Here is a 13,955-nt window from a genome sequence, read left to right on the forward strand (position 1 = left end):
CATATTGTTCATCCACACTGATTGAGGATTAACGGCAGATAGCACATTATTTTTAGCCATTAGCATCTGTAGTAGGCACTGGGTTAAAAATGCTTTTCAGATGCCAAACAGCTGATTCTACCATTGACTCTTGTTTGGTGTTTGGTGGATTGAATTATTGAAGTTTGAAGAAACAAGACATATTGACAATTTGCCAATTTATTCATTTAACAAACAGGAGCCTCAATAGTGTGTGGAGAAACCATACACAGCCACAACAGCCTGGCACCTCCTCCTCATGCTGGTCACTGGCCTGGATGCCATCCCATTCTTCAACCAGCATTTGTCGCAAGTCAGCCAACGTGGTTGTGTTGGTCACTCTGGCACGAACAGAACGCCCATGCTGATCCCACAAGTGTTCAGTGGGGTTAAGGTCAGGACTGCTGGCAGGCCATTCCATCCTCTCCACTCCCAAATTCTGGAGGTAGTCACTGATAAACCCTGCTCTGTGGGGGCAAGTGTTATTATCTTAGAGGATACACAGGAAAATCTGGGGAGTTATTTTTCCAGAGTAAAAAATGTTTCACTCAAAAGTAGCAAAATGTACTCTTTTTTGACTGTATTTATTACCAGCCACTGCCAGAGTTGGAGTAAAAACACAGAGTAAATTCTGCTGGAGTAAAACCTTAACCACACCCACTTAAGTTCCAGCTCAGCTGGTGTCACTCATGGCTGGTCACGGCTGCAGCTTGTTAGGTGTCTAAGCTGCAGATAATCCATTGCAATCAAGACCTCCTCACCTGGTGATGAACCTTCAGAAACCTGTGTACTACAGCTTCCAATCAGGTAACCTGACACCTCTTCAACCTTTGATAATCTAGTGATTTTAGTGAGTTTTTGTCTTTTCAATCTCCATTTTGTGCTCTTTTTTTGCTGTGTCTCCATCTCACTGCCAGTGATTCTGCCAACCACCAGCCAGCTCACCATCATTTGCACTGAGGTTGTCAAATAAACTTTTTAACCTGACTGCCTCATCTCTGCTCTGCTCTTGGGTCCTTGTCATGTGTTCATCACAATTGTTTCTGTAATATAAGAACACTATGTCTAACATGTATAAGCAAAACAAAACCTCCGTTGTTGTCATGCCTTTATAGGTGGAAAGGCAGAATTATCTATTAAGAGGAAAATGTAGCTCCCTTAAAGAGGAAGATCAATCATTTAGAATAAGATACAGTTCCACATTGGCGTTACCCAATTGTAAATCAAGGAGAAATTGTATTGTAGGGAGTGAAGAACATTTCTAAAAGGAATGAAAAACAGCTCACCTTATATTGAGATTAAAAAAAAAAGCTCTATAATGAGTAAACTAAGGTCTGTATTACTCTGTAGTGAGTACAGTTGCTGTAGAGTTGTTTTTATTTTGTTCATTATGGAGCACATAATCATCATTTAACAATAAATAAAAAACACTTTTCAGAGTAAAAACAACTCTGAAAACAATACTCTGCAAGCAGAGTGAATTTTACTCCAAATAGACTGGGACCAAATGTTATATTTTTCAGAGTAAAATTTTATTCAGTTTGAGTAGAATTGGTAAATTTACTGTGTAGAGTTCTTGCTGACAGGGTGAGAAAACAGTATTCTTGAGATGTTGTCTTCTTGGGACGCCCACTTCGCGGCCTGTCTCTGACATTCCCCGTTATATGGAACTTGGCCTTCAGTTTGGAGATGGTACTAGGGTTCACCCCAAACAATGTCGCAACTTGGTTTTGTGGAACACCAGCTTGAAGTTGCCCAACCGACGGGCCCTATCCAGATCAGTCAAACGTGGCATGCCGATTCTTGAAGCAGACATCTACTGACCACTGTAGCAGGGCCCATGCTCACAGGGGCTGCCAATCAGGCACCTGATTGGCAGCACCTGGGGTACCAGAAGCTCAAAACAAGAGTCAATAGCAACAGCAAAATAAGCTGTCTGGCATTGGCAGAGAAGATCTGGCACATTTTTCATGGGCACATACTCAGCTCTGCTGCTCATCCCACAAATGCATGATCCTTACAAATGTGGCATCATTTAAAAGGGTAATAAACAGGCTTTCCAATGGTATAAGATTTATTACCAAAAAGCATTGGTACAACAAAGAAATAATGTACCAAACACAAATTACCTTACTTTTTGTTTTAAGTTTAGTTTTAATGTAGGGTTTAGTGTGGACTTTACAACTTAGCTGAAGGTTGAACTTACATATAGCTGGCGCAACAGGCTACAGACCTGTTGAACATAAGGCTTAACATAAAAAGGGCTTTTCATGCCTGATCCTTGTGCAACCCAAAAGGGCTTGAGCAGTTTTGCAAGAAGAATTGGGTAAAATTGTAGTGTCTAGATGTGCAAGCCTGATTGAGACCTATCTACACAGACTCAGTGCTGTGATTGCAGCCAAAGCTGCATCTACTAAATATGCATCGCTCCTTGAAGTGGTGTGAACTAGCAGGTGTTTAGAACATCGCAGAGTGGCCTGTTGCAGCAATTGCAAGTTTCAGCTTGTCTCTTTGTGAATCTTTGGTCTGTGCTTTTAAAAAACAATTTCATTTAAATGCATTCTAAAGGTGTAAAATATTCCAGAGGCATTCTAAAGGCATTTTATGAAATTCCAGAGATGATACACTTCAGCCAAAACAATGTTGATGTTTTTGTTTGTTTTTAAATTATTTTCTTCTAAAGTTGGACTCTCTGACACACAGGACAGAGATTAGCACCAAGCTAAATCTGGGTTGGTATACATTTTTCAGCATTTTTCTCTGTGTACAACAGCAAAGAAATGTCATCTAAAGGCCTGAAGAAAACTCCACTGCAGGAGCAAACCGAGCAGGCCCGCTCTGAACTCCAGCTAAAAGAGGCCCAAAGAGCTGCGTTCAACAAAGAGGCTGAAGCCAGGGCGAACACTAGAAAAGCCTACGTCACACAGCTGAAGCAGGAGATCGAGCTGCTGAGGAAACAAATCACTGAAGAAGGTAATCGAGATGCAAATGTGATCAAAGAGGCTCTACATGACAAACCTGAGTTGTTGCATTTCTGTTCCAACATGTCAGTGGAGAAGGCCTTAGCATTTTTACACCGTAAGAAACTGTTGTTGAAAAAAGAGCTCAATCTCCTCGATAATGACATTCAGGTCAACCAACGCCGCCAGGAGGAGCTGAAAATGGAGTTAAAAAGAGCACGGTCTACTGCCGATGCTCAGACCCACGAACAACAGGAATTCTTCAAGAACCTTTCAGAGCTGAAGGAGGATGTGGAGAGGATTGAGTCAGAGACCAAGGAGCTGCAGAGCCGCATAGCTGATCTGCAGAAAGTCAAAAGTCAGCTGCAGAAAGAGGCTCTCACTTTTCCAGCCCAGATGGAGAAAGCAGAAGCAGAAAAGCTGAGGGACAAAAAAGAACTTGAAGACCTGCACTCCAGTCTCGCCATCGCCCAGCAGTTAAACGAGGCTACAGAGGCCGAGTCAAAGCAGACGGAGAAATATTACAATGAGAAGCTCGTGGAGGTGGAGAGCATTAAAGCTAGCAAGAGGAAGCAGATAAAGGAGCTCCAGGCCCAAGTTGAAGAGCTCAGTAAAGAGATTCAGAGGAAAAACAAGCAGAGAGAGGAACAGAGAAGAGAGGCTGAGTGTAGCATCATGATGGCAGACGAGGGAGAGAAAGTCAGAGTCATTTATAATGAAGCTTTTCAGAGAATCAAGACGGCCACTGGTATTACCAATATACAGGATTTAAAACAGCACTTTCTCTCTATGGAGGAAACCCAGCAGCATCTGGTGAATCAGAAGGAGGAGAATGAGAAGATGCTCCAGCAACTGAACGAGGAGAAGGAGCTCCTGATCCAACAGTTTGAGGATGTGAAGGAAAAAGCACAAGCAAAACAGTCCAGAAACAACCAAGAGCTGGAGCTACGCAAGCAGCAGATCCAGGATGCACAGCGTAGGTGTGACGCCGCTAAAGAGCAACTGAATAAGCTTGACAAAACCAAAGTCACCATCCGAGTTTGTTTGGAGAATCTCGCTGAAAAACTTGAACACATCAAACTCCCTGAGGACAGAGCAGTTGTGGAGTCTCCTCCTGACTCAAATGAGTATTTACTGGAGCTGCTGACTGAGTACGAGCTCAAGATGGACTTACTGCAAGAGGAGCTTCAGGGACAGGATCTGGCTGCTACTAAGACAGAGATGGAAGAGGTGGGCTTCTTACAGACCAAGGGACAACTCCAAGCTTCTAACACCTTTGTAGAGCTGCCAGACGACCTCTCTGACGAGGAAGCTGAGAGTAGAAAGGATGACGACGATGTCCTCTCACGGGAGGAGCTGAAGCGCCAGTCTGAGAAGCTGATCAACAACTCCAGGTCCAAGAAGAAACGTGGGAAGAAAAAAGGAAGGCGGTGACTGAAAGGATACCACAGACTGCCCCTTTGCCAACACTTTATAGATCTCTTCTAATAGCAAAATTAAAAAAAAGAGTATTGTGCACTTTTAAGGGCTGTCCAAGGTTGAATTTTTAAAATTATTATCAATCTCAGGATTTCTATAGTTAATCCTTATTAGCAAGAAGGTTACTGGTTTGAATCCTGGTTGGACAGTTTCTGTGTGGAATTTGCATGTTCTCCCACTGCATGCATAGGTCTCTCCAACTCCAGAAGGAACTTGTTATAGATTGGAAATGAGAATTTATAATAAAGCATATTGGAAGCAATAAATTTGTTTAAAAGCAATTAATCCATAGTAGCATTAATCTGAATATAAGGGTGTAAGAAGCTTTATGCTATAAAGGAGGAGGCTGGGGTGGAGGAGATTAAGCTTTGCCAGCAGCAGCATGGTTCATCAGCATTAATGCAAGCAGAGATCTCTGAGTAGGAAGTCATCTTTAAATTCACTGCTGTGTTTAGAGAAATAGCTGTGATTGGCTGTGGGAGTTGGGAGGCAATAATTGGGATAAGCTGGCTGTTAGCTGATCACACCTGTATGACTACTGTGCCATGCTAGGCTTCATTTTTACACAGCCTTTAAGTAATACGGTATGATTCTGCCTCATTAAAGAGCTGTAAAGGCTTTGACTTCTGTTATTGATGATATCAGGTTGCAGAGTAACAGATCATGGGTTGTAAATGAGGCTGTTCAATGACTCTAGTGTCAACACATTCAAGGGCAGACATACTGCAGGCTATGCACCATTCTAATAACCTGCAAATAGAACAAGCAGTTACAAGAGTCAGTTTTAATTTTTGGTAATGCAAAGGGATTCTGATGTGTTGCTTTTCTCTGTTTGTAAAGCATTAATTATTTTTTTAAAGTAACAATACCCCACACTGGTGATCAGTACTACTATAAAATACTGGGAAATGCACCGTCACCTCTGCAAGCAGCTGCCACAATCACACACTGCATCAACCTGATAGGACTGAAAATTAGTCCCTGTAACGCCACATTATGTAATAACGCAGCATTATGTAATAACCCTAACAATAGGACTTAGTGTAGGCTCCAAGGTATGCCCTACCCAACTACCTTGCCCTAACTCTAACCGTTTAGTGACTTATGCCTAAACCTAACCCCCTTCAGGGCTCTAGACTAAACACCTAACCTTAACCCTAGGACTTAAGGTGGCCTCCAGGCCAACCCTCCTAACCCTAACCACTTAGTGGTTTACAAAATGCGGCATTATTACATAATGAATTGAAAATTTATTACATTATTACATAATGCGGTGTTATTACATAATGTGGTGCTACAGTCCCTCTTTAATTGTGTTTTGCATGTGGCCACTTAGTAACACACTGGGTTGGCACCATCACTTTTTACCAGCTTTTCCCCCCTCAGTAGGTCTTAATCCTGCAATTAAAGAGAAGAGTGGTATACAGTTGGAAAATAAAGCACATGGATCTGTGCTTCATAACTATTGACGTTCTGTGGGCTGAGAGCTGCAGCATTACTAGGTGGTAGCAGGAGTATATACTGCACATGGTGAAAACAGATGGTGCTAAAAAAGCAACACAACTGCAAAAAAACTGCACTTTGTTGACTTTGCAATCATATATGCAGTGAAAGTCGCCATACAGGAAGATAGTTTTTTCCCTCTGGGAGACCCCCTAAACCAGTGGTTTCCCAACCTTTTTTCCAATGATCCCCTTTACCTGTATCGTAGAGGAGCTGAGGACCCCCAGGACCCACACAAACAGAAGGTGATACATGGATGTCAAAAATTAACATCAAATTTAAATGTTTTTATCGTTCAAATCTATATACATAAAATAACCCCACAAGAGCCTTTGCATCATTATCATGATTTTAGTTAGTACAAGTGAATCGAATTTTGGCAACCTCAAAGCAGACAGAGACTCACGACCCGTCTGATATCTCTGGAGCCCCCCAAAAGGGGTCCCGGACCTCAGGTCGGGAACCAAGGCCCTAAACAGACTGTCTTTTGCACTGATTTAACTTATATTCCAGAGTTCATTCTTTGTTGTTATTTTATCATACATTATTTTATGCCTTAATTTACTTTCAGAGCATCATGATGGGTGATATATTTTCAATTATTTAGGCCTTTGTTCATTGGCCGTAGGTGTGAGTGTCAGTGTAACTGGTTGTCTGTCTCTATATGTCAGCCCTGTGATTGACTTGCGACCAGTCCAGAGTGTACCCTGCATCTCGCCCAATGACAGCTGGGATAGGTTCCAGCTTGCACCAGCTACGCGTAAGTTCAAACGTAACCTAATTTAAATGTGAGTACTTACTTACGACGAAGTTTACACTCTCCTAACATTTAAGGTGTTGCACCAGCCATGAATGTTTCAACATAGGATTCAGTTATAACTTAAATCTTACACTATATGGAGAAAAATTATTTGACCACCTGACCATTACATCAACACTGTAATAACATTGTATTCAATCACACATACCTCAATATGGAGTTGCCTTGTATGTGTAAACATACCTGCCAATGAAGTTAATTTTCATTTTAATTCCTGTTGCATGTCACTACAAATCAGTGAGGTGAAGTAACATAAAAGTGACAGAATGTGTCATACAAGTGCAAGTCCACAGTGAGATTTTGAACAAATATTAACACAAACTGAATTCTATATTTAAAACTTTTAAAGAGGCCAACATCTTTTATTGAACTCTTAACATCTAGAGATTTGAACAAAGTTTCTATTTTTAAAGAAATTAAATCTGTGTTGTCTAAAATAATATTCAAGACATGGACTGTGCTCTTCTAAGTAAAACACACATTTTCAGTCAAAAAAAAACTCAAATGGAGATCTGACTAGATTTAAATGTATTCTTATATATGCTTTGTAAATCTGTAATTAGTTTCCATCATATGGAAATCACATCATATGCTCATATCTTTCGGGAAGTTATTAAAGGGCTAGTTTGGTATTTTTAAGGCAAGGCTGTAGGCCTATGAGGCACTTGTGAACAATGAGTGTGTCAGCCATGAAAGAAATCGTCAGCATGGCCCAAGAGGAAGAGGAAAATGCTGAGAATTTTTGCTAGCTCTTTACCTAGTAAATTTATGGTTATAATTGTAATGATCTACTAATTTCTCTGGAATAAGGTGTAAATTACCTAGTAAATACAAAGTAATTACTCAGTAATATTGAATAAGTATTCACCTAGTAAAAATTTATTACTGGTAATTCTCTAGTTATTAGGTGGTATCTCACCCTAACCATAACCCCCGAACCCTAACCCCTATAATACTGTGGCAATTCTCTGGTAATAAGGTGGAATTTTACCAAGTAATTCCTTAGAAAAAAGATGACAATTTTCCATATAAGTTGGTTTGATAATTTCCGGGTATTTCTTTTTATTTTGGTTCATTAACTTAAAGCCAGTCCTTTCTGAATAATTTCCAGCTAATTTTTAGGGTTAGGGGTTAGGGTTAGGGTAAATATCACCGAATTAGAAGAGAATTGCAACAGTATTACAAGGAATTGCAAGATAGTTAATATGTTAATACTAGGTAAATACTTCCTTAATATAACATATTTCTATGTTATTTCTTGGTAAAATGCCAGCTTATTACATGGTAATTATACCTTAGATAATTACACTTATAACAACAAATTATTAGGTAACTGGGGCACAGATGGCCTGGTGGTTTAAGGCTCCCCTTGCACATGGTTGGCCGGGATTCGAATCCAGCCTGTGGCACTATTCTGCATGCCTCTCCTCAGCTCTCTCATCTCTGTTTCTGGTTCTGTCCACTGTCCTCATCTGTCAACAAAGGCATAGAAAGCCCAAAAATAGATCATAAAAAATACAAGGTAATTAAGACCCACTGAAATAAAGTGTTACAGAATTTCACTATGTAGCAGACCTTTCCCCCAGTGTTGTTCTTGGGTTTGTTTTTCTTAAAATTAGTGAAATAATGTGGCACAAACAACCCTATCTGTTTAGAGGTATAGCCTAGCTTCCATGCTGCCACTTTAGCAGGTCTTTGCTAACAGGGGCTACAGCTGCTTGATTATGGCAGAAATCATGATCAAGATTATTTATGACTGATATTGAGATCATGATTGTTCAACATGATTACTGATTGATTTAAACACCTGCATCACATGCATTTCTCAGACTTAAACACGCCTTAGCACTGCATATTTTGAAAAACATCAGAAAATGAATATACATAGTCTAATACACAGTGGCATCAATTAGCTGTGTTATTGAGGTAGTGGATTGCTCTTGTGGTCAAAATATAATGACAAATGCTGAAACATTTACTACACATAACAAGTCTTGGACAAAATAGTCAAACATGGCAAAGTAATTGTTTAATCCTGAGTATCTTTTATACATGTTCAAACATCTTAACTGTAATTGAAACTTGATTAATTACCCATGCAGATCATTATCTCCTGTTGCTAATATACTTACAATTTACAAATACCTCGAACAACCCCACTTCAAAAATACCAAACTATCCCTTTAAGTTGATTCTGGTAGCATGAAAGAGGTTTGTTTTTAATCCAAAGGAAATGCATATCATATACGAACATTACTCTGAGTTTAAGGGCAAAAAATATGTTGTACTTTCTTCAGTCCACAACAAACTTCAACCTCAGTTAAAAGTCTTTATTTAAACAACTATTTGATGAAACATTCCCAAAATGGAATTCTTAAAACTACATCACTGCAATGATTTATGTGCAAGTATACAAGTCGGGGGGTTTTCTGCTGAAAAGCTACAGGCTGAAACAGGCCCTCTAATGTGAGAGAAATATAACTGGGATGAATGCCAGCAGAGCACTGTGAGGCACACAGCATTGCTGAGTGAAGGCCAAATGCTCTGGGGCAACCACTGACTACACAACATGTTTTCTTTTTTTGACAGTGGTTTGTGTGTCTCGGTCTAGTTTATCACCATTATCCTTGCTACTGTTCATGTTACTTAGGTCTCTGAAGCAAGATAAGACATTTTATGCCTCAAAGAAGTTTTTGTGTACTCTCCCTTTAAGCTTAAATCAGCCCAAACTTTTCATTCTGGACCATGCTCTCCTTTAAATCCATTCCTCTTAGGACTGCTGCAAAAGTTTCCACCTCTGTTGGTGGTCCAGTGGCTTTATTGTCTCAGTTGTTAACTACTGTATCTGTCAATCACAGGAGAAGAATACAACACCATGACGACTGCAGTAAACAAGCTTTAAGCAGCTCAGCCTCACACAAAAATACACAGAGAAAAGTAGACAGTCTAAGGAAGCACTGGAAAACCGTGACACGTCTTGCAATTTTTCTGCAGAAAAGGTAAGCAAAATAATTCATCTTTCCATGGTCTTTTTAAGACTATACACCCGTATTTGTTGTTTAAACTCCATTTAAGGCTTTCTAACAACTGTCTTTCCCTACGCTAAACTTTTGCTCTTTCTCACAGAGGCCAATTTGTCATACCAAAGCTGCTGGTGATCCCAGTGAGCCAACGGACACAATGTTCATCAAAAATTTCCATCTACAACATCCTCGCCGCTATCATGAATTATTCTTGCCCAGTCGACCCTACAGGGGAGAACCGCCTGCAGTGGCAGGTAAAGGTTTGCATTAAAGGGGACATATTTTACCCTTTTAAGACAAGTTTATATTGGTCTCAGAGTTCCCCAAAACATACCTGTGAAGTTTGTTGCTGAAAAAACACTCCAGTATAGGAGTTTTGTATGTCTAAAAAAGCCTGAAAAGTGATTTTTGCATATATTGTCCCCTTTAAGAGTATCAGTTCAACCAAATTGTTTTGTTTTTATTCAGTTTTTGCTTCATTGTAACATAATATGGTTTACTGCATGGATTTGAAGGCTGAGGTCCTCAATGATGGAGAAAATGATGCCTGTAAAAATGAAAATGTTATAAATTGAAAATTCATGAAACAAACTATCAATAACCCACTATGAGAGCCACTAAAATAACCATACTATCCTTTTTTCCACCGTTAGTCTCATTTCAGAATACTTTGACACATAAAAAAAGTTTACTTTTATTTAAGTCATTAATGTCACATGGATATTTGGCATTACTGCCATTCCTTTTTTTCTATATATCATTTCCTAAAACACATGCCCCTAAATGAGTCATGGCCAACACCTCCAAATATACAAAATAGCCAGTTAATGAGGGGATTTTGGTTTTCTTGCATAGAAGTGTTCTGTAATGAGGGTTTTAGAAGATGGAATGTGAAGTAAGTCAAACTGTGATGTTTTATTTTCTGCTGTATTTAAAAAAAAAATGGTTGAAAAGGAAAATTTGAATATAAACAACAGATTTGGCCTCTAGAAAAGCCTCTTATACTAACACATAATGGAATTATAATCAGTAACATTTATAGCCCACCTTCTCCCGTATTTTTTCCCCCTGTTGTCCCCAGGATTTCTCCTCTATCCAGACACTCCCGCTAAGATGGAGACGACATCACGAGAAGCTTTCTGCTTCAGGCCGACTCCACAGCAAGACAGAGGCAAAGGTCTGCAGTCTAATCTCCACACAGACAGTAAACTTTACTTATCTGGTTTAAGATTAGCTCTTTATAGTGTTTATCTAAACATATGAGTGTGACAGATGAGAACAACCTTCACAGGCAGTGTGTAGTTCAAAAGATACTTTTGTTTGTCTGTGTGTTTTGGAAAAGATTTGAAGACAGGGATAGTGGTGTGTGAGTTTTAATTTAAGATAAAGGGTTAATAAGTGATACTGATACTGTATGGCTATGGAAGCCCTAAGCGGCCATGCATCTGTACATTTTATTTATGCACTTTTGCATGATAGTGAGTGATTTCCAGATGTTTACCTGAGACTCTGACTTATTTATCTCACACATTTTTGCTGGTGTTGGGAAAAAACTCCTATCTTCATTTATCATATTTTTTAATGACTTAAAATGTGTCAGAACAATTCTGACTATGACCATTTATTGTTTAATTGCTTGAAACATACAACATTAAACTGGTGAATGCAGTGTTTGTTTATCTCATACATCTAAGTATCAATAAAGTTAAATAAGTCACACATAAATACAGTTTCCTCCTCAGAATTGCAAAAGCACAAAACAAAGTAGTAGCCTTGACTTACCTTATTCATGTGATTAATAGCATCATGTTATATTATTACCTCCAGATAAGGTTAAAAAATCTCTTATAGTGGGAAAAGCTCAGCAATCTTACGATAACAAGAAATAGATTAATCTTGAGAAAACCACTAAAAATAACACTGGAAACCAGCGTTGCTATCACTTAAAAATGGGGGCAATATGTTAAGATCTCAAGGAAACATCTAACTTTTCCTTAAAACAGGAAAATTGTGTAAATAAAATGCACAGATGGTTTGTATATCCACCTAGGGCTTCTGTATATTTATCCAGCCTTACTGTTTGCAAAATGCAGCCAGAAAAGTGCAGCATGCATCACTAAAGAGTTATCCTAATCATGGGTAAATTATTTAACAGAGTAACAATAAGGGATACAAAACAGGATTTTCTTTTTCAATATCAGTATGCAGATATTTCCAAATTCACCTTGTAGTCTTTAAACATTTCTATGTAGTTTTCGCTGTTTGCCTTGGGTCATTGTCTTGCTAGACAATAAATCTTTTCCCAAGATGCAGCTCTCTTGCAGCTGAATAAGATCCTATCCTGTCCTCCATGATTTTCCAATGTTTTGCTGCATTCATTTTTTCTCTGCCTATACAAGCCTTCCAGGGACAGCTGGCAAGAAGCATCCCCACAGCATGATGCTGCCACCACAGTTGGGATGGTGTCTTTGTGGTGATGTGCAGTTTTCTGGCGTCTTCTAAACAAAGCGTCTTTTTCTGATGGACAAAAAGCTCCATTTTGGTCTGATCAGACCAAAGAACTTTCTCCCACTTGATCATGGCGTCTCCCACATGCTTTCTGGCAAACTCTAGTCCAGATTTAGTTTTATAGCGTTTTCAACAGTGGCTTTCATTTTGCCCCTCTTCCATGAAGCTTTGACTGGTGAAGAACCAGGACAACAGTTGTTACTTGTAACTCCTTTAGAGTAGTCATAGGTGTGGTAGTGGTCTCTCTCACTAGTCTCCTTCTTGCACAGTCACTCAGTTTGTGAGGATGGTCTGATCCAGGCAGATTTACACATGTGCCATATTCCTGCCATTTCTTGATGATGGATTTAAATGAACTCTAGGGGATGTTCAGTGCCTTGGATTTTTTGTTCATATCCATCCCCTGGCTTATATTTTCAATAACCTTTTCTGTGAGTTGCTTGGGGTGTTCTTTTGTCTTCATGGTGTAATGGTAGCCAGGGAAACTGATAAACCAGCTACTGGACCTTCCAGACACACATGTCTTTATACTACAATCACTTGAGACACATTTACTATACTAAGGTGATAAGACTGGTAGTTAGTGAAGATGAGTGATGATAGGAATCTTATTTAGTTAATGTGTTATTGTTTGTGATTATTTTTGATGAGGTGTATTGACATTTATTTGGCACACTGGTAGACCTATATGAAAATATGATATACTGTTCTCATGTGTGTGTGGAGAGGGTTTTATGAAAATGTCTAGCTTTTTGTTTGACAGACAGGATTGTAAAACCTATGAACAGAGATTTTAAAAACATGACAGTAAATACTATATAATTTGGTACAAAGTTTAACTTGAATTAAATGCTTTGATAAAAAAAGTAGATGAGGAAGCACAAGTCTGTCAGGGAGACTGTAGGGAATAACTAAAACGAGCGATAAGAGTTAATCCAGATGTTGCCTCCACTGACAGAAGATGAGACATTTCAAGACTATGCATGAAATGAAATTCTTACCAACAAAATTATTTTCCCATCAGGACTCTGTGTTGCCGAGAACACACAGCAGGAGTCCCATGGTTCTCCTCCCACAGCCTCAGGACAAACAGGAAGAGGAAACAGCAGCAGGGATGGGGAAATACAGGAGGACGAGCGAGAGGGCGACAGTGATGAGGCCGCTGTAAAAAAAGAAGAGATGTTGTCTCAGTATCAGAAAGATTTCCCTCCTCCGTCCTCCTGTCGCAGGAGGCGAACACCTGCCCTCCCACAGCCAGACAACATTGGCATCAACCCTGCATTCAGGTCTGTTTGACAAAGTCCCAACAGGTTCATTTAAATATGATCATCAACATTTTAATAAGTGTATTTATTTTGGTTTACAGATTTGAGTTCAGGACAGTCCAAAGGGAGACTTACCCAGGTTGGTCCGTCATGAATTCCAGGTGTGCTGGCAGGCTGAGGGCATCCTCAAGTGGTCAACCAAAACATTTCTGAGCAACAGTCAATGAAAAATGAGCTTTTTGTACATGAATGTCTTTGACAAGACAGTCACAGCTTTCCAGACCTTAGAATTTGTGGCTTTAATAGTTATGATTTCATTCATATCTTAAGTGATAAATGGCAAAGCACCTTTTTAAATTATTCTTCACTTTGTTCCTCT

General features: G+C 39.4%; 2 protein-coding genes across 2 annotated transcripts; both read left to right on the forward strand.

Annotated features, from left to right (window-relative positions):
- Positions 1–2,798: 2,798 nt before the first annotated feature.
- On the forward strand, positions 2,799–4,412 carry LOC121518520 (outer dynein arm-docking complex subunit 3-like). Its single transcript, XM_041800870.1, has one exon. It carries the CDS (start codon positions 2,799–2,801, stop codon positions 4,410–4,412), a length of 1,614 nt encoding a protein of 537 aa, XP_041656804.1.
- A 5,581-nt stretch (positions 4,413–9,993) lies between these two features.
- si:dkeyp-69c1.9 lies at positions 9,994–13,891 on the forward strand. Its single transcript, XM_041801827.1, has 4 exons — positions 9,994–10,057; positions 10,885–10,980; positions 13,336–13,597; positions 13,678–13,891. Exons 2-4 carry the CDS (start codon positions 10,917–10,919, stop codon positions 13,787–13,789), a joined length of 438 nt encoding a protein of 145 aa, XP_041657761.1. The 5' UTR covers positions 9,994–10,057; positions 10,885–10,916; the 3' UTR covers positions 13,790–13,891.
- The last annotated feature ends 64 nt before the right edge of the window (positions 13,892–13,955 follow it).

This window comes from Cheilinus undulatus, linkage group 12 (genome assembly GCF_018320785.1).
Source record: "Cheilinus undulatus linkage group 12, ASM1832078v1, whole genome shotgun sequence".
Lineage (NCBI taxonomy): Eukaryota > Metazoa > Chordata > Actinopteri > Labriformes > Labridae > Cheilinus > Cheilinus undulatus.